Source organism: Watersipora subatra, chromosome 4 (assembly GCF_963576615.1).
Source record: "Watersipora subatra chromosome 4, tzWatSuba1.1, whole genome shotgun sequence".
NCBI classification, from domain to species: Eukaryota; Metazoa; Bryozoa; class Gymnolaemata; order Cheilostomatida; family Watersiporidae; genus Watersipora; species Watersipora subatra.
In genome coordinates, this window is record NC_088711.1 from 1,221,292 (window position 1) to 1,243,098 (window position 21,807).

Consider the following 21,807-nt stretch of genomic DNA (forward strand, 5'->3'; position numbering starts at 1 on the left):
GCATTGTGTAGTCCCTCCTACACGTATAATAGTAATAATACATACCAGTCCAATGACCTAGTATTTTTTTGTCAGTGTTACTATGGTGAACACTTCTGAGGCCACAAAAACTTTTGGTTGTGCAAAACGCAATAACGATTACAAACTAAGTCCTAACCTGAGAAATGAGCCTTCTAGCATCCCTCTAGCATAAACAAAATGCCCAAATCACCAAAATGCTATCTTGAGAAATTTAGAGCGTGGCAAGCATATCAATGCTAGAACAAATACAGTTTTTGCAAAGCATTAACAATTATTTCAACCTTTTTTCTTTTGTGCATAATTTTAGTTTATCAATGATTAACTAACATTGCATAGAACGCCTTTTTTGTGATGGTCTGTAGAAACAGGAGGGATTGAGCATATGAACTACTAACTTACTAAAAACTCTAAAGGAGTGAATGTTAATGCAACAGATTCAGAATGTATGAGCTAAATATATCTCCCATTTAATCGTCATACAGTAAAATAAATATACCAATAGACCAGGCAATATCAGTTTTGATAGTAGTGAAACAAAATCCTTTGAAGCAGAAGTGATCAAACAAAGATGTACACCAGAATCACTCACCAAAAATTAGAAAACAAGAGCATGAATACAGCAATAAAATAGCCTAACATCATATGCATGCAAATGGTGTATGTGAGCAATACTATAACAATTCAGTGTACCAGTGTAACAATTCAGTGTACCAAGGCTATATGTATATACATATCTATATATACAAAAATACCACATCGCAAAACTTTTTAGAGAATCGATTTATTAGAGTTTAATAAAAAAATAATGAGAACTATTTTACATAATTAATGTTCGTATAAGACAATGAGCATCAGATGATATACCAATACAATGGTCCTCGTTGTGTAACCATATATCTGTGACATCATATAAAATAGCGGTGATCTCATTACGCTGCTAAACAATATCTTCACCGTCAAAGACTTTTTCAGTAATGAGAAGTCCTCGGTTACGACAAGGGAACAACCATTTAATAACATTTTTGGTCCCGCAGAGAATGTCATACCGGTGCTTCATAGGACGTTCAGGTCTGGACAGCATCAGCCTGCAATAGAGCGGCAAACACTGATGTGACTACAGGGCACACTATGAATCGCATCAACTAGCATACCTCTGGTCGCGTGACTAACTGGAAGATTCTCACATGACACAGGCTATGCTCCAAAAGAGCATAGCTCTGCATAACACAGAGCTATGCTTTCTATTAACTTGAGGCGTCAGTCAATATGTCACGATTTGTTTATATCAATACAACACAACATCGTTATTTTACTCTTTCTCTCGACTGGTGAGAATGTGTGAAGCCGTCAACAAAACTACCTTACAAATTAAAGAGCAGGCGTATGCATTCCTTGTCCTTTGTTACATCAAAGGCTAGTCACAAACAAGCCAGATGGTTGGCTCGCTCTACGAGCTATTCAGACAAGCTTTCTATTCACATGGTACGGTTAGTGACTCACCAAAATCTGGCTCATCCCTGAGAGGGTCATGTAACAATCGTATAACATAATGCTACCTGCCTTAGATGTCAGGTGCTCAACGGGTGACAAACATGAAGTGTTTTATAGAACCATGAGCAACAGAGGGCTAAATGTGTAATGTAGGCGTAACCAACAGAGGGCCAGATGTCTAATGTAAGTGCGACTAACACAGCACTAGGTTTGTAATGTAAGAGGGATTAGCAGAGGGCTAGGTGTGTAATATAGGTGTGACCAACAGAGGGCTAGGTGTATACTGCAGGTGAGACTAACAGAGGACTAGGTGTCTAATGTAAGTGTGACTAACAAAGGGCTAGGTGTGTAATATAGGCGTGACCAACAAAGGGTTAGGTGTGTAATGTAGGTGAGACTAACAGAGAACTAGGTGTCTAATGTAAGTGTGACTAACAAAGGGCTAGGTGTGTAATATAGGTGTGACCAACAGAAAGCTAGATGTATACTGTAGACGTGGCCAACAGAGGACTAGATGTATACTGTAGGCATGGCCAACAGAAGACTAGGTGTCTAATGTAAGTGTGACTAACAGAAGGCTAGGTGTGTAATATAGGCATGATGGGCAGAGGACACCAAATCTTGACTTATCATGACTAACAGGACTAGAAGCCTATAGCAGAAATGACGAGCAGAAGACGAGGGAGTCTAATTTATTTATATTATGACAGAAGGTGAGGAATCTGTAGACAAGTCGAAACAAAGGTCAAATGTCATCTTCTAGCGCCCTTTTCAAAATCTTGCCCGGTAGTAACCAGCAAAAGACTAATAGTTCGGTTCTTTACCATTTGCCATCCGCATTACAGCATATTGACAGCCAGCATGTTCTTTAACTGAGGAATTTTCATTGGCATAAATAGGCAGTTTTATCACTCAATCACACTATAATTATAGATGCAATGAGATGCCAGCTCTTTGACCTGTCAGATCCTGTTACTAAACCAAGCATCTCATAAACGTCAGACTCATGTTTAACATGGGCACCTGCTTTATGCTAAATTTAGGAGTAAAGTAAATACGAAGGGATGGAAGAACAATAACAGATAGAAGTAAATAGTTAAAGAAGGGATTGGAGTCATGCGAGCGCTAGCGATAGAGAGCTTACAGTACCAGCGATAGAGAGCTTACAGTACAAGCGATAGAGAGCTTACAGTACCAGTGATAGAGAGCTTACAGTACAAGCGATAGAGAGCTTACAGTACCAGCGATAGAGAGCTTACAGTCCAAGTGATAAAGAGCTTACAGTACAAGCGATAGAGAGCTTACAGTACAAGCGATAGAAAGCTTACAGTACAAGCGATAGAGAGCTTACAGTACAAGCGATAGAAAGCTTACAGTACCAGCGATAGAGAGCTTACAGTACCAGCGATAGAGAGCTTACAGTACAAGCGATAGAGAGCTTACAGTACAAGCGATAGAGAGCTTACAGTACAAGCGATAGAGAGCTTACAGTACAAGCGATAAAGAGCTTACAGTACAAGCGATAGAGAGCTTACAGTACAAGCGATAGAGAGCTTACAGTACAAGCGATAGAGAGCTTACAGTACAAGCGATAAAGAGCTTACAGTACAAGCGATAGAGAGCTTACAGTACAAGCGATAGAGAGCTTACAGTACCAGCGATAGAGAGCTTACAGTACAAGCGATAGAGAGCTTACAGTACAAGCGATAGAGAGCTTACAGTACAAGCGATAGAGAGCTTACAGTGCAAGCGATAGAGAGCTTACAGTACAAGCGATAGAGAGCTTACAGCACAAGCGATAAAGAGCTTACAGTACCAGCGATAGAGAGCTTACAGTACAAGCGATAGAGAGCTTACAGTACAAGCGATAGAGAGCTTACAGTACAAGCGATAGAGAGCTTACAGTACAAGCGATAGAGAGCTTACAGTACAAGCGATAGAGAGCTTACAGTACCAGCGATAGAGAGCTTACAGTACAAGCGATAGAGAGCTTACAGTACAAGCGATAGAGAGCTTACAGTACCAGCGATAGAGAGCTTACAGTACAAGCGATAGAGAGCTTACAGTACCAGCGATAGAGAGCTTACAGTACCAGCGATAGAGAGCTTACAGTCCAAGCGATAAAGAGCTTACAGTACAAGTGATAGAGAGCTTACAGTACAAGCGATAGAGAGCTTACAGTACAAGCGATAGAGAGCTTACAGTACAAGCGATAGAAAGCTTACAGGACCAGCGATAGAGAGCTTACAGTACAAGCGATAAAGAGCTTACAGTACAAGCGATAAAGAGCTTACAGTACAAGCGATAGAGAGCTTACAGTACAAGCGATAGAGAGCTTACAGTACCAGCGATAGAGAGCTTACAGTACAAGCGATAGAGAGCTTACAGTACCAGCGATAGAGAGCTTACAGTACCAGCGATAGAGAGCTTACAGTCCAAGCGATAAAGAGCTTACAGTACAAGCGATAGAGAGCTTACAGTACAAGTGATAGAGAGCTTACAGTACAAGCGATAGAGAGCTTACAGTACAAGCGATAGAAAGCTTACAGTACCAGCGATAGAGAGCTTACAGTCCAAGCGATAAAGAGCTTACAGTACCAGCGATAGAGAGCTTACAGTACAACAGATAATCGAGATCTGAAGTTACAATGCAAACTGGTTTTACAAATTCAAGAGGTGTTGTACAGGCCTGACCAACAGAGGGCTAAATGTATACTGTAGGCGTGACCAACAGAGGGCGATATACCATGATTATCAAAGCTTGAGGGCAAACAAGAATGGTAAACGCTGCTGAGTGTGCCATTCGAAAAGAACCTTTTTTGTTTGCTGTCAGAGGGTATGAGCCATATGGCTTGCAAGTGATTTGATTCGTGTAAATAAGAGTAGTACGTATTTGCTGTTGAGATTTGATGGCATTAGGGTGGATTTATATACTCGCTGAGACTTACGTAACGAGGTCTTTAGATATCATTGTTTCCAAAGTTGTCACATCCTGTAACATAATATCCAGCTTTAGGTAACAGTCTCATGGCGTTGTGCAATACACAAACATATATGAACCTGTGCAATACACAAACATATATGAACCTGTGCAACAAGCAAACATATATGAACCTGTGCAATACACAAACATATATGAACCTGTAGACACACGCAAACATACGCCCAACAAATGTAAACTGGTGCGCTGCCTTCAACGCAGATAAGAAAAAAATTGGATAATCAGGTGAAAGTTCCAAGTGCATATGGGGCAGGACTTACTAAGGCAATTCCAAAGTGCTGGCCACAAGAGAGGCCAACCATAGATATAGACATGATGGCAGACATTATATACGCTGCTATGAGTAGTGGTCTTTCGTGTATCACAAACCAGCTTTCCTGTAAAAAAACACCAGATGTTAAAGCACATAAATTACATACTTTTTTTATTGTATATTGCAATACATCAGAGTCTTGGCTTTCGAATGAGCTATTGTTTGCCATGGTGAGACAGACATTGGTTAGTGTTTATAGGATTTCCCCAGAGCTCTACTACAGAAATTTTTACTGGCTTAAGCTCGGAAATTGTGACGTCACAATTTTCATATGCGGTGTTATGTGCTCTTACCGCCTATTTTATTGCTTACCGCTTATATTTATCAACTACGATAATGACGCTAGTGTCAGGCGAAGATAGGACAACTCCAGAGAACCAATGAAGATGACAAAGGAATCAGTGTCATTAGTTCTCCATGTACAGATTATTTCTATGATAAATAACTCAGATTCCAAGCACCATACTATGTTTTCCCGATGATATTATGCACTAGCCCTCTCAGTTTATTGTGAGGTTGAGGGTCGCGACTGAGACTAATTAGTTTCAAGCATTGCGTGATCTCGCGAAAGTGCGATTGACATATAGTCCAAGGGCCACGCAACCGCAGGTCACAATTTAATCGATGTGATTTCATTACCTTCATCAACGACAGTACATTTATTGAAGCATAATTAATTAACCCAGAACATGTGTTTGTATTGGTCGGGCGTTAGCACAATCCCGGGAATTGTTGATTATCTAGAATCCTAGTTTATTATTAGCGCTCTCTGGGTTTAACAGCACCGATGGTCACAGAAAAGCGCAGCGAAAGGGATCGACGATCTAAGGCTAAATAATAATTGTGACATCACATTTTGAGAACTTGAACCAAGTGTTTTTTTTGCAGAACATACTTTTGACACGCTGTTTTTCATAGTTCTATTATTCTTTGTGTATTGAATATAGGCTCATTTGAAAGCCAAGACTCTGATGTATTGAAATATATAATAAAAAAATTATGTAATTTATGTGCTTTAACAAGTACAAAAAAGTGTGGGGGTGGTTGATATGAACTACATGAGACATGGGCGGAGTTACTTTATACAGTCTGAGACAAGGGCGGAGTTACTTTATGCAGCGTGAGACAAGGGCGCAGTTACTTTATACAGCGTGAGACAAGGGCGGAGTTACTTTATACAGTCTGAGACAAGGGCGGAGTTATTTTTATACAGTGTGAGACAAGGGCGAAGTTACTTTATACAGCGTGAGAAATGGGCGGAGTTACTTTATACAGCGTGAGACAAGGGCGGAGTTAATTTATACAGCGTGAGACAAGGGCGGAGTTATTTTTATACAGTGTGAGACAAGGGCGAAGTTACTTTATACAGCGTGAAACAAGGGCGAAGTTACTTTATACAGCGTGAGACAAGGTCGGAGTTACTTTATACAGTGTGAAACAAGGGCGGAGTTACTTTATACAGCGTGAGACAAGGGCGGAGTTAATTTATACAGCGTGAGACAAGGGCGGAGTTACTTTATACAGTGTGAAACAAGAGCGGAGTTACTTTATACAGCGTGAGACAAGGGCGGAGTTACTTTATACAGCGTGAAACAAGGTCGGGAGTTACTTTATACAGCGTGAGAAATGGGCGGAGTTACTTTATACAGCGTGAGACAAGGGCGGAGTTAATTTATACAGCGTGAGACAAGGGCGGAGTTATTTTTATACAGTGTGAGACAAGGGCGAAGTTACTTTATACAGCGTGAAACAAGGGCGAAGTTACTTTATACAGCGTGAGAAATGGGCGGAGTTACTTTATACAGCGTGAGACAAGGGCGGAGTTAATTTATACAGCGTGAGACAAGGGCGGAGTTATTTTTATACAGTGTGAGACAAGGGCGAAGTTACTTTATACAGCGTGAAACAAGGGCGAAGTTACTTTATACAGCGTGAGACAAGGTCGGAGTTACTTTATACAGCGTGAGACAAGGGCGGAGTTACTTTATACAGTGTGAAACAAGGGCGGAGTTACTTTATACAGCGTGAGACAAGGGCGGAGTTAATTTATACAGCGTGAGACAAGGGCGGAGTTACTTTATACAGTGTGAAACAAGGGCGGAGTTACTTTATACAGCGTGAGACAAGGGCGGAGTTAATTTATACAGCGTGAGACAAGGGCGGAGTTACTTTATACAGCGTGAAACAAGGTCGGGAGTTACTTTATACAGCGTGAGAAATGGGCGGAGTTACTTTATACAGCGTGAGACAAGGGCGGAGTTACTTTATACAGCGTGAGAAATGGGCGGAGTTATTTTTATACAGTGTGAGACAAGGGCGAAGTTACTTTATACAGCGTGAAACAAGGGCGAAGTTACTTTATACAGCGTGAGACAAGGGCGGAGTTACTTTATACAGCGTGAGACAAGGGCGAAGTTACTTTATACAGCGTGAGAAATGGGCGGAGTTACTTTATACAGCGTGAGACAAGGGCGAAGTTACTTTATACAGCGTGAGACAAGGGCGGAGTTAATTTATACAGCGTGAGACAAGAGCGGAGTTACTTTATACAGCGTGAGACAAGGGCGGAGTTATTTTTATACAGTGTGAGACAAGGGCGAAGTTACTTTATACAGCGTGAAACAAGGGCGAAGTTACTTTATACAGCGTGAGACAAGGGCGGAGTTACTTTATACAGCGTGAGACAAGGGCGGAGTTAATTTATACAGCGTGAGACAAGGGCGGAGTTATTTTTATACAGTGTGAGACAAGGTCGGAGTTACTTTATACAGCGTGAGACAAGGGCCAAGTTACTTTATACAGCGTGAGACAAGAGCGGAGTTACTTTATACAGCGCGAGACAAGAGCGGAGTTACTTTATACAGTGTGAGACAAGGTCGGAGTTACTTTATACAGCGTGAGACAAGGGCGGAGTTACTTTATACAGCGTGAGACAAGGGCGGAGTTACTTTATACAGCGTGAGACAAGGGCGGAGTTACTTTATACAGCGTGAGACAAGGGCGGAGTTACTTTATACAGTGTGAGACAAGGGCGGAGTTACTTTATACAGCGTGAGACAAGAGCGGAGTTACTTTATACAGCGCGAGACAAGAGCGGAGTTACTTTATACAGCGTGAGACAAGGGCGGAGTTACTTTATACAGCGTGAGACAAGGGCGGAGTTACTTTATACAGCGTGAGACAAGGGCGGAGTTACTTTATACAGCGTGAGACAAGGGCGGAGTTACTTTATACAGTGTGAGACAAGGTCGGAGTTACTTTATACAGCGTGAGACAAGGGCGGAGTTACTTTATACAGTGTGAGACAAGGTCGGAGTTACTTTATACAGCGTGAGACAAGGGCGGAGTTACTTTATACAGTGTGAGACAAGGGCGAAGTTACTTTATACAGCGTGAGACAAGGGCGCAGTTACTTTATACAGCGTGAGACAAGGGCGAAGTTACTTTATACAGTGTGAGACAAGGTCGGAGTTACTTTATACAGCGTGAGACAAGAGAAACAATAACTTATTAACGCTCATCAATACGATAAATAATTTAGTTACCGTCTATGATCACAAATTAGATGCAAAGTAACAATGGCATGTACACGTAAGTAGCAGCACAGAGTCACTAGATCAGAAATTGCAATTTATTTGTTATTTGTTATTTGCTGACATCCAAACTACTCGTTGTAATATAACATACCTAGTGGCTGCTCAGCCTTTATCCCACTCATCTCTCACTTATCATCTGTTAAGAATTCACCACACACTGATACTAAAAATGGCTAGGTAACTAGTTCAATAAAAGGAAACTAGGTACTTACAGGGCTACAGAACTCCGATGGACACGGCGGTAGTTTGTAAGACTTGGAAAGGCAAAAAGCAAATGCAAATATGCTCAGACCAATAGAGTAGAATATGAGTTGTATAAATGCAAAGTGGTTGTCTTCTCCTACACAGTTGTTTATCCTACAATTGAAACAAAATATTTGGTGAGGCAAAACTGGGTTGCGATGAACACGGTTACAAAATGAAACGGTATGGACGTTAGCGGCACAGACGGTTACCATAGTTATGTAGATAACAATGCAGAGTTTAGCTGTTTGTAGTGAGAGTGTAACGGTGCCTGATGTAACAGGAAATAGCCTACGGTAGTCATCATTGTAGGAAACACTGAATCAGCATGCCAACCATAGTTCACGGATGTTAGACTGAGAGTGAATTTCAATTACAAGGAGGTCTCTCTTGGCTGTAATAGCTGTTCTAGAAACATGCCTACCACGGACAGTGATGATCCATTCGAGTGACACAATGTCTGCACCTCTTACAATGGTGGGATCTTGGCGGCCGCTTCTGGTTGCATTTGGAGCAATACTCCCAGTCAGCCTGCGCTGCAAGTAGCATTCCTTGTTCATAGTAAAACTATTCCTAGTGCTACTCTAGACAACATATCTACAGCCCGATCACTCGAGTAAGTTTGACTCAAGGATAAATTACAGTGAGTGCAAAAAAAGGGGAGGGAAAAAGCTAGAATACACAAGAGGGATCCATGCATGTACAGAGCAGGAGTCCTACATTGTTGCAGCCAATAGATGAATGCTAAAATATCTTGCTCAAAAATAATATCATACAGCTACAAACAGAAGTGCTCGAACTGTTCTGGAATTAGATTCACCCATAAAAGTTACCCATATTATATTCTATAAATTGTTCATAACAATTTCGGAATATTACATTCTAGTAAGTCTAATCCTCAACTTGGACGGAGGCCACATTTAACTGGAAAATGGAAAACTGTTTGTACAGCGAGTGTCACTCCACTCAAGGCAAAGATGGCTACAGATAGCAAATATGGCGACAGATAAGCACCAGATACAGTTTTGATAAACAGTCAGCAATAAACGAGTTAAAAATGAAATAACTTCTGTAAATATAAAAGCATAAAAGTGATGAGAAGCGATAAGGATTTAAAAGTTATGAGGAAAATGCAGTCATATATAAATGGGTATAGTTGCGACAGTTATTAAATCTATTTAACTTGACTGATTCCTGCCAGTAGTTTTAATTTTTTTAAATAATACAATTATAATAACAACCAAGTTTAAATTAATTTAAATGTTTATGCATTTTTAAGACACTTCGTATACTTTGTTCACTTGAAAACGGCGCACCTGTAAGCCCACGACATTTATTTTGCTGTGACTTTGAGATATATGACTAAGTCACCTCCTGGCCCTGACAGAGTTGATATTTAAAAACTAGTTACAGTCCAAGAATTGAACTTAAAATTACCAGAACTCCAAAATAGTAGCTTTTAATGTTGAATTGAGTTTAAGAATGGAGAGTGAAGTGATTACGACTGAGAAGAGAGCAATGTAAAAGAAAAGAATACTGAGAATTGAGTACATGGAAATGAGAGGACAGAATGAAATTATGAACTGTAGACAAGAGACAATATCGAGTGCAGGAAGAAACACGCAGAGAAATGAATACTTTCAATGTTTAGATATGTTATGGCACTTCCTAACTCGAATTAGATGGTCAATCTTACCCATGGAGCCAGTGTATGTTGGGATCTTGCCAGGGTGGAAGAAAGCGGATCGTATCAAGCTTGCTATTGTCATTATACTGAAGAACATGTAGACTGAAAACAATGATACAATGCGCTGGTTATACACCTCAAACTGAGAACATATGAAACTGACAACCAAATGTGTAAGCGCTAGCATATGCATGTAAAATTAACAATAAGTTTCAATGAAAGCAACTGTCATAGAGATAAACTGAAGCTTGCAATGATGACACTCTACCCCTACTTATAGGAAATATCAGCCTATCAAAACCTTGCAGACGGCGGGTTCAGACATCCTTCAGTTTTAAAGTTTGTTTTAACAGTCATAGCTTGTTTCAAGATTCTCTACCACTTCTGACTGAAATTTTATTAGAATAGTCTTAATCATAAAATAGTTGCAACTGTATATCAAGTACATATCAAATACATATCAAGTAAATATCAAGTACAATTCAAGTACATATCAAGTACAATTCAAGTACATATCAAGTACATATCAAGTACATATCAAGTACAAATCAAGTACAAATCAAGTACAATTCAAGTAAATATCAAGTACATATCAAGTACATATCAACACTGATTATTTCTAATGAGAAAGATAATCCTATACATACACTAATAAGTTGAGGAAGTGTTATTACATCGTTTCTGTTTTTTATGGAGCCGATTGAAATCACAAAAATGTTTTGATTAAGGATCTTATCAGATGCTTAAAGAATGGTGCTTGTGTAAAAAAAGAGGTTATATGAGTTGAATCAATGGTATGTCTGTTAGGGATAATAGTACTTGTGTAAAAAAAGAGGTTATATGAGTTGAATCAATGGTATGTCTGTTAGGGATAATAGTACTTGTGTAAAAAAAGAGGTTATATGAGTTGAATCAATGGTATGTCTGTTAGGGATAATTATGTAGCCAATGGAACAGAACCACATCAGATAGAAGAGTTACAGCAGTCTGTTTAGTGAATGTAGAAGGAATGATATAAGAACACAGGAGGATAAGACTCATTTTTAGTAATAAAAAGTGGGAAAACTACTTATGCAAACTTGATTCTTGAGAAAAAACAAGATTCATGTTGGTTAAGTTGGAGCTGAAACTGATGCACATTTTATTTAGACATGGCTGGGATACTTTCAGGTCAAGCAATGAGTCTACTCAAGGTTCAAGGTCATGGCAATGAGCTACTACATAAACACTACACGACTGGCTACAAGATAACTTTTGATATGATCTCAGTCAAAGCGATCAAACTTTTGTAAGGAAGAGCCATAGAGGCCAAATGTGAATTAAGAAACGTAATGTCTACTTAGCTACTTCCTGTCCTACAGTTTTGTGACCCCATTTCTTGCACTAAGTGAATCTAATGTTTGTGAATAAATAAAATAAATGTATTTGATAAGTTGTCCAACCAGGCCTGAATTTCAGTTGCATTGAGTCAAACCTAATTGAGCATGTCCAAAGGTTTTGCGCTTCAGTTACTTCACTACTTATCTCACCTCAAGCATCAGTTTGGTTGGCATGTGCCCACCAGACCCACCCCCACCAGACACAGCATATTTTCAAGATGAACTACTAATTAGAGAAGCTTACAGGCTACAGCGTGTGTCTTCATTACTCCCATTTGGTAGTAGGGTAGAAGGATAATCTTCATTGGGACAATAGTTCCGTAAATCCAATATGCAAATACAAGTGAAAGACACACGTATCCTGAGAGATCTTTCACACAATGAACTTTCATCTTGCACTAAACTGTATGATCCTGTTGCAGTGCTATGGTCTGCAATGAAAATAGACAAATGAGTGTTTATGGCAATACAAACGATAACGTAACCTACAGTAACGTTAATGTAATATCTGATGAGTCATACATAGTTACCATAAAACCTCTGATTGAATGCCACCTCTATTTGAACGCCACCTCCAATTGACCGCCACCATAGAGGAAAGGTTGAAAAATAGAGCGCCATAGCGTTCAATTAGAGGTTTTACAGTAAGTAATATAGAAGTTCAAGGTGAAAGTAACCGATGTAAGCCTTCACCTGGCATAAAAAATAGATGAACCCCTAAAACAGCAAAAAACTTTTACCTAGACTGAAGCGAGAAGCCAATAATAGCAGAACATATTCCTTTATAAATGCTGTTCTCACTGACCACTCTCATGACATAAATCACCTGAGAAGCTTTTCGTCAAACAGCCTACAACCTGTTGTAAAAGTGTTGTCAAAAGCTACCGTACTTTTCGGCCTATTAACCGCACCCCTAAATAACCCGCGTCTGCTTTATTTTCCAAAAACCAATAATAAAACAATACATAAGCCGCACCTTTTGTATAGGCTGCAGAACTTATGACGGTGCTTTTCAACACGACAGCAGCTTTGCTGGTTAATACAGAACAGTGCCGTTAGGCACTTCCGTATTAACCGATGCTTTTTAACCCAGTGCCCAACGAAACAGTACCATAAGACATTGTTTCGTTTTTTCTTTCACCGCTAGAAGCGCACTAACCAGAGATTTCGGTTAATGGCCCTAACGGTCCTAATTTCGGCCCTAACGGTAAACAAAAAAACGACAGAATAACCGCCCCCTTATATGAGCCGCATGGCTCATAACATCAGAAAAAAGTAGCGGCTAAATTATAGTCTGAAAAGTATGGTAAATACATTAATGCATTTAACAAAAACATTTGATTTCCACCTTGAAAGAGCTAGAAGCATTTATGAAGTAAGATATCAAGTACCGTTGTTGAAAGTTTTTAGTTTCACTTTTAAAGCTGATTGAGGAAATATGCCGAACAGGCTCAAGTCAAAAGTACTCCTTATGCATCACTGTGTGTAAGTGAAGTGTTCACATATTACTAGAGCCAAGAGCTTACAATTCATATTGCAGAATTGCAACATATTTATAAGCAGTAAGCAACTAGGACAATCATATAGCTAAAAATGTATGTAAAGTTGTAGAAAATTGTCAAACAAGCAATCCAATGATTTAACTAAAATAAACCCAAAATTTTTGTTATATATAATAAAAATCAATAAAATACAATTAGAGTTTCTTTGTGAATATTCTTGTGGATTTGTACACGATATCACACGTAACTCAACATTAAGAGTTTAAGAAGTCCTTGAGCAAATGTGTTCATGCATATAAACTGTTGTTTGTATGTTTGTAAACAAGTACACAGCACTGTTGTTTGTAAAACACAGCACTGTTGTTGATAAAACACAGCACTATTGTTTCACTTTCAGTTTGTACATTTTCATCCTTTCAATGGCGTTTATATATATCTTCTCGTCTCACCATATCAACAGCAAAACGAATGTTCCTCATACTTAGTTCTTGAATATAAAAAAATCTAGACTAAGTTTTGTGTACTACCACATATTCACATATTCCACCTTACCACACTTCCACCCATTATATTCCCATTATATTACATTCTCCACATATATCACACTTCCACCCATTATATTCCCATTATATTATATTCTCCACATATATCACACTTCCACCCATTATATTCCCATTATATTATATTCCCCACCTTACCACACTTCCACTTATATAACAAAATCTTTGAATATTTTGCCTTATTCCACACTTGCTCCTTTCTGTATTCGTGTTACAGATTTCAATATCCTGCATAATCTATGCCCAGATTATTTGTATAAGATTTATCCTTTCACACATGTGACAAACATCGTTTTTTATACCTTAACACCAACATACTACATCTACCATCGTATGTTTCAGTTTATGAACTTTCTGTAAATACAACCTTCAGTTCGCTATCCTATACCATCACAACTATGAGATTACAAACATTCAAACAACCTTTGTTCACATCACTTAATATTTTTCGATTTCTGTCTGTTAATTTTGTTAATCATTTTTCATTTTGGTTGATGTCTACCAACGCCAATAAAAAGTTATACACACATACAAAACTATAAACTAGGTAAACATATAAACACTATAAACATATAAACTAGGTAGCTAGTTGAAATTCAGAGCAGCAATTTCATGATGGGGATGGCGATGCAGATTGTGTCATAGCAGAGTGAATTAAGAGATGACTGAGAAAGCGATAAAGAATAAACATGCAAGGCGTTCACACAAATCATAACAACTGTAGTACATAGTAAAAACTTAAACTGTAAATCATAACATAGTAAAAACTTCGCAGAGGTCTGGCTGCTGAAAATTGACAGAAGCTGAAAGGTTGATAAATTAAGTATATATATAAATTAAGCCTTGGGCCCTTTGTTAGAGTAGTCAGGAAGAGATCAAGCCAGGAGAGAGCTATAGCAAGGGAGAGGAAAAAAAGCTATGCGAGATATACACAGACAGCATATTACTCCTAATCAGCAAACTTGCCATCCCTAACAATTTGAATTAGCTATCCAGTAATTTCTTTTGCTATCTAAAAGCAGAGGTTTTAACTTTGCACTTCAGAGAAACTACACAAATGGGATGAACAAACTTTTGGGTATGTGACAGGGCTAACTCGGTGAAGCAGCATGCTGCCATTACACATTTCATCAAAACATTGCTAGCCTACCAAGCCTAGCATAGAGCAATTAACTAGTGAAGATATGAGCGCTGAGGCATATTTCCCTTAAGTTATACTTTATTTGCTCTACAATTTCATTTAGATTTTGTTTTGGAATATTTTGGTTTTGCAACATTACATTTTGACATATATAGATGTGCAAATAATTTACTAATACAACCTTACCATACCTTACATGATACACCTACTCTTCACATTAACTCATATTTGTGGATGCTAGTCGGTCTCCCTTGTTACTTCCTTATATACACGCATACTCATTCATACCACTTCAGTTGCCAAAAAAAATCACCAACAATAAACTTGTAACCCTCAACAGCTTATTTAACTTTCTTTACATAAATATCTTCCGTTAATTATCAATAACGTATTTGCAAAATAATATCATAACAGCAATGATACAAACCCTCCCACATTGTGGGAGGTTTTACATCATTGATAATAGTGGGGTTTTCGAAAGGGAAGTAAAAAAATACGATGTTACGGTCACTTAGTTTTGTTTATGTCGGAATGAAACTGAAATTAAAAACTAAATAAATTTATACTGATTTGGACTATACGGTAAGCAAACCCTTTATTAAGACCATCTCCTTGGAGTGGTGTTTTGAAATATTGAAACAGATTATCGGCAAGCAAGCATTATTAGGAAATGTCTAAGCTATAGACGCTACCAGTGCTGTGTATGAGACACACGGCAACATGACACAAACTCACACACGGCACGGACGCTCCTAAGAAATCGGCTAAATTTTTTACTAATCGAATTGCCCATAGCAGCGAGCATAATTTGGCTGTTTGTTCATGAGTTGGAAAATGTTGTGGCAAATGGTGTTGAGGAGCTTCCACTGTCATAGGAATTCCACTAATACTGCTCTTAATGTACACCGTTTTTATTGTTTCAGTTTTTTAGGCTTGGTTAATTAAACTGGACAAAAAGTCTTTGTGATTTATGGCATAAACTCCCTATCATCTCCGACCATACATACTACATACGTTTGAGAAGCAGTTTTGTAGACACTTTGTCTGCTCCAAAAGTATTCTAAAAAGATAATCTATTTATTAGCACCGATTTTATGCTATCAGGTTAGTCTAGTCTCATGTTTGCACTGTAATCCTTTCGGTATAAGAGATTTTCAATCTTTGTACAAAATTTGCCAGGTATTTTTCATAATTATGTTAAAACATTCACGACTGTGTTATATTGTGCGTTTTGCAGCACACAATAACGTGGTAAAATGGTATACAGTGCTGCTGAAATTTTGATTGCTCATTTGCAATTTGAGTTAAACTTAAAAATGCCTGCACATCTCTCTAAGAAGAAGCTAATAACAAGCACTCGCGCAGTCAGGCCTGCCAACCCTGGAGTGGGAAAAGGAGGGAGAGTCTGTTTTGGGGGCAATGAAAACGCGAAGATTTGATAAGTGGGGTAAATTTTCATAATGTATAAAACATCACAGCGAAAGATATTATAACTCCATATGGCTACTTGATGATTAGGGAAAAAAACAGGTTTGCTTGAGTAAAAACAGGTTTGCTTGAGGTTTGCTTGACACGGGTGTGAGGCATGGGGCAATTGTGTGTTTCTCACGCCCAATGCGTGAGAGTTGGCAGGCCTGCGCGCAGTTGTGAAGAGCTATTGCAAACAAAGTTGGTTGGACCATGAAAGAAGTTCTGACCACTGTAAATCATTGGAAGCAGACTGAAAAGTTGGACAAACAACAGTAGAGGTTCTAACACAAGATCTACGGAGTATGTCACTTGCATTTTAATCAGACTCTCGTTTACCAACTGACATCTTATTAGCTTTTGTCTGAAGAGTGAGCTTAGAGAATCTACTCAAACTCTGCTGGCACCATTTACGGTTAAAAGAGTTTTGCGTGATAATGGTTCTTGAGATGGCGTTGTCAAAAAATGTCAGAAAAAGGCATGATTGGCATGGGCTAAGGAGCACCTGGATTGTATACCTCAACAGTAGCAAGAAGTACTGTACAGTAATGAAAGTACTTTTAAAATTCAAGAAGTGATTGCCACAACTATGTGAGATGAAGGCTTGGTGAAAAGTTTCTTCAGAAGTGCATGCTTTTCACTGTTATGCATCCAGCATCTGATATGTTTTGGGAGTACTTTGGCGAATGGCCTTGGTAGACTTCATATTGTTGAAGATACAATGAATGTTATCAAATATTGTGACGTTTCGGAAGAGGTACTGCTTTCATCTGCAAGCGGTCTGTTCCTCGAGACTATTGTTGTATCAGCAGGACTTCTCACTTTGCCATACTACTAAGAACGTCAAAGGATGGATGAAAGATCACCATTTGAGATTATTCAACTAAGAATTTATGGTGTGAAATTGGTCCACTGATAGCCAAATACAAACCAACAACAAGGAAAAAATTAATGGAGCTCATCTCGCTATCATGGTTTTGTGCGGTATCTCCAAAACCGCTTTCCAACCCGGTTGCCAGCATGTCAAACGCTGTAAAGCTGTGATTGACAGTAACGGCCGGCCAACTAAATATTACGACACTACCAATACTATAGAGACCACCAATTTACTTTCATATAGTTGCATGGATACACAGATTGTATGTTCAGAGGCCTTGTTAAAGATATGGTTGCGTCAAATTTAAGTTGATCTTAAAAGAAAGCATTTTTTTTCTCTATCAGTTGATATGTTGTTTGTTGTGTTACGCGATCGCATTGCCAAGATATTTGAAGATTAAAACCGAAAAAATCGGATCGCCGTAAAAACGCTCAGGCCACAAAAAACGTGCCCAGACTTGCCCAAAATGATGTCACGCGTTAGGCAACCTGTCTCTATCTTTCGTATTCACATCGGCTATTTGCGATAAAAGTCTAGTCTTACGCGGCTCTATTGGCATATATCTTATTTTGTATTTGCTCATGTTGGCTAGAATAAAATTTTAAATCCTGCTACAGATGCATTATTATGAATGTTTCAAAGGCCTCAAATAACAAAAATTGAAAATTTGTTCTACTCACTTTCTCCAAATGTTGTGTAAACATTTGGGTACCGACTACCAATTCTACCGGTCTACGGTAATTCTGTCAAGTCACTTATGTAGAACGCGGTCTTTGTATCAGCACAGTTCTGCAGCTACCCATACTAACGATATACTGCCTCCCATAAGCCCCGCCCACATTATGTCTGTCCCCTATCCTTGGGGCGGGGCTGTATATCATTGCCTACATCGTCTACGTACTAGTTTCTTACTAGTAGCATTCTTACCGAATACTACCTAAGTGAAATAAGCAAGCCACGTCTTTGAAAAGAATATAGACAGGGATAGAGTTTTAAGGATGAGAAGTCTGCTGCAAACTGGATTTGAACTCACATTCTCCAGTTTTGCGGACATCCATATACCATATCCAATTCACTACAATATTCTGCAAATCATGTTTTGCATTATCTTCAACAATATTATTTTATTATATAATTTTTACAAGCAAAAATATTTTCATCTCGGCATAAAGCTTTTATTAAAAATATTCATCAAGTCATGGCCACTCACATAGTATTAGCTGATACAATAAGACAAATTCATCTACTGCAACAAACTCAAACAAAACATCATGGCTTATGCAGCACGCATTCAAGTCTCTCTTTCCCCTTTATGGCAGTTTCCACTCTGACAAAGCTTCCTCGGCTGGTGGGACGACATAAACATTCTGTAATCAGTAAAACAAATGCAATAAATATGTCATTCATAGATATGTCATTCTAAAGTGTATTTATTGACAGCTTCCAAATTGGGAGTTAAATAGATTGCGAGTGTAATTTTAAAAACGAATAAACATTTAATAAAGGCACAAGTACGCCAAGCCAACGATTCGAAGCTTTGGTTCTGGAAATTAAAGATTTGCAATGATCAATCGATTTTACCCACTTCCTACGAGTGAAAATAATTTGTAATCATGACTCTAATTTACCAAAGAAAATTCGAAAAAAATATTATAGCTAGGTAAAACGGCAGATAAGCTATGAAACGATGATTGGAGATAGCAAAGAATTATCATTTTATTAATTAGTATAGGCCTATGTATTTATGACTATAAAAATATTACATTTACTTAAGTATAGAAGACTAAGTTAATTTACCTCCATTCTGTCTTCCTCTGCAGCAAAACGCTGCTGACGCCTGTCAGCTTTGACCATAGAATGTCTACTCCAATCTTTTACTAAAAGTTGCTCAGATAACTCTGAGTAGCAGTCGCTCGAACTTGAAGCCATTTTAAAACTATGTATAACTTAGTAATTGTTGAAACGCGTTGAATCAGTAACGATGAGAATGAATTCTCTAATTATGAGAATCTTCGAGATCACAGACAACGCGTTTTACGAGTGATAACATCTATAAGGCCTATATAAAAATTTCGCGCGCATGATTGGCTAACGAAGCGACCTCATATTTATTGCTCGTGGTTTCGTTTCAGATACCTTGCTTGTGACGTCACGAAAGAAGCACCCGCTGGAACATGAGCTTTTTAAAAGAGGGTCTCATTCAAACGCATATATCTCTGGACAGGGTTGGTCTACAAAGACAAAAATGGCATCAAATTGTAGCTGATGTTTTAGCCTTTTATGGGTCTTAATTTCATTAAATTGAATTTTTTGACGCAACCACATCTTTAAATTTGGTTACTTTTTTGAAAGAAGAAACGTAGTTTTTAGTGGATTTTTTGCCATAATGTGTAGATAGCACTGAGTTACACTACACATAATGTGTAGATACCGTTGTGTTACACCAAAACCAGGCGTAAAAGTCAAATATTTGTTAACATTTCACAGAATTTACATGTAGAATATCCTTAGCTTTCATTCGACGTTTATATTGCCATAATTCATCTAACAAAGATCAAATGTCATCTTCTAGCGCCTTTTTCAAAATATTGCCCGGTAGTAACCAGCAAAAGACTAATAGTTCGGTTCTTTACTATTTGCCATCCGCATTTGCAGCTTATTGACAGCCAGCATGTTCTTTAATTAAGGAATTTTCATTGGCATAAATAGGCAGTTTGATCACTCAATCACACTATAATTATAGATGCAATGAGATGCCAGCTCTTTGACCTGTCAGATCCTGATCAAGTATTTATGAACTAAGAATTGATAACCACACATTTATTATTTATATAAAGCACATTTATTTTAAGCGGTCTCATTACGACCACTAATGCATGTCCTTGAAATAAGGCAAGAATAAATAATAAATAATAATGAATAAATAATGATGAAGCAACTAGCTTAGCTACTACCAAATATTATTTATATGTTTATGATGCTTTTTCCTTTAAAAGTGATGCCAGGTTTATACTAGTTGGTTAGGAAAGTAAAAGTTGTTTTGGAAAACAAATCTTGTTACATGTTAAAGTTGATTTGTTGCCAGTCACCCATGGCATAGTTGAAAAAATGCTTGTTTTGTTCATGGCTAGCATAGTAGTTAGGTGTAGATAGTACTTTGATAGTTGTGTACGTGCGTACTAAAGCACAAAATCTATTATATACGCAAAGTTATTTATATTTTTCCTTCTTTAGTGTTCAAATTCTATTCATTTTTGGTAATACCACCTATTATGGTATAAGCAGGAAGCTTAAACTTGTCAAGTGTTATACATTTTTTGGAAGCAGTTCTACCAAGGTGTATTAATCTACTGTATATTAATCACTTTGCTGCTAATTCCTGTTTATCTTCTCATTTAAAAGTTTACTTGCAACAAAATTCATATTTCAGTTATTTGGTATCAAAAGGTTCACCATGTCTTACTCTGCTGTATTGTAAGTGCACAATATGTAGAAATGTGATTACAAGCTCTTAAAAGCTAAAAACGAACAGGTAATCGCAGCCATCATAAAAATGCCGTAGGTTGGAATCCCTCTCCAATACGGCTTAAATGGAACGTAGTTAAACATGATGTGCTTGTGTTTACACTTTCTTGCAACCTTATTCGTCGAAATATTTTCACAAATGTACTTCATGCATTCAATAAAACCATGTCTATTGTCCTTACGCGTCTATTTCATCATCATGAATTGTAATGCTGTCACTTTGAGCACTGTTATCTCAAAACTTAGTCTAAAAGTTTGTTTAATTTTTAACATTAGTTCGAAGGAGTGCATATCATCCTCTGATAAACATGACGAGCCTGTTGGCCAACTGTGATAGTCGAAAAATGCTTCAGAAGTTGTTCGCGCCATTTGGTCGGAAATGTGGGTCACATGATCGGATTACGACTAGATGATTAGACCAAACTAAAACAGAACTGTCAAGTAACGAGCATCTATATTTGATAAAGGTTTGCCGGTAGAACCCGAAGTGTTTGTCATAAACTAGTGCTACAAGATGTTTTATATTGATTCACGTGATAACATCACGTGTCAAAACAATAACCGCGCTGGGTTGAGTACGTCATTGAAATAAAGGGATTCCAACCTGCGTTTTCATGATGGCTGCGATTAACTGTTCCTTTTTGAGCTTTTAAGAGCTTTTAATCACATTTCCACATATTTTGCACCTACAACACAGCAGAGTGAGACATGGTGAACCTTTTGATACCAAATAACTGAAATATGAATTTTGTTGCAAGTAAACCTTTAAATGAGAAGATGAACAGGAATTAGCAGCCAAGTGATTAATATACAGTATATTAATACACCTTGGTAGAACTGCCTCCAAACGGGTGATTTAATGCTTTTTACTCAGACAAGAAAGCAATTTTTGCGTGTCCAAGCCATGTTACTCATCCCTTTCAATGTCAAGATTAGCCAAAGTTTGTGAACTATCGAGTAACCCATTAGATAGGGACATAATCTCACACTTTATTGACTGTTTC

General features: G+C 38.1%; 1 protein-coding gene across 1 annotated transcript; it reads right to left on the reverse strand.

The window, feature by feature from the left end:
- Positions 1–465: 465 nt before the first annotated feature.
- LOC137394600 (palmitoyltransferase ZDHHC21-like) lies at positions 466–15,569 on the reverse strand. Its single transcript, XM_068081335.1, has 8 exons — positions 15,527–15,569; positions 11,976–12,162; positions 10,362–10,454; positions 9,090–9,201; positions 8,635–8,779; positions 4,774–4,890; positions 4,461–4,504; positions 466–1,106 (listed from the first exon to the last, which is right to left on the reverse strand). Exons 2-8 carry the CDS (start codon positions 12,121–12,123, stop codon positions 959–961), a joined length of 807 nt encoding a protein of 268 aa, XP_067937436.1. The 5' UTR covers positions 12,124–12,162; positions 15,527–15,569; the 3' UTR covers positions 466–958.
- Positions 15,570–21,807: the final 6,238 nt, after the last annotated feature.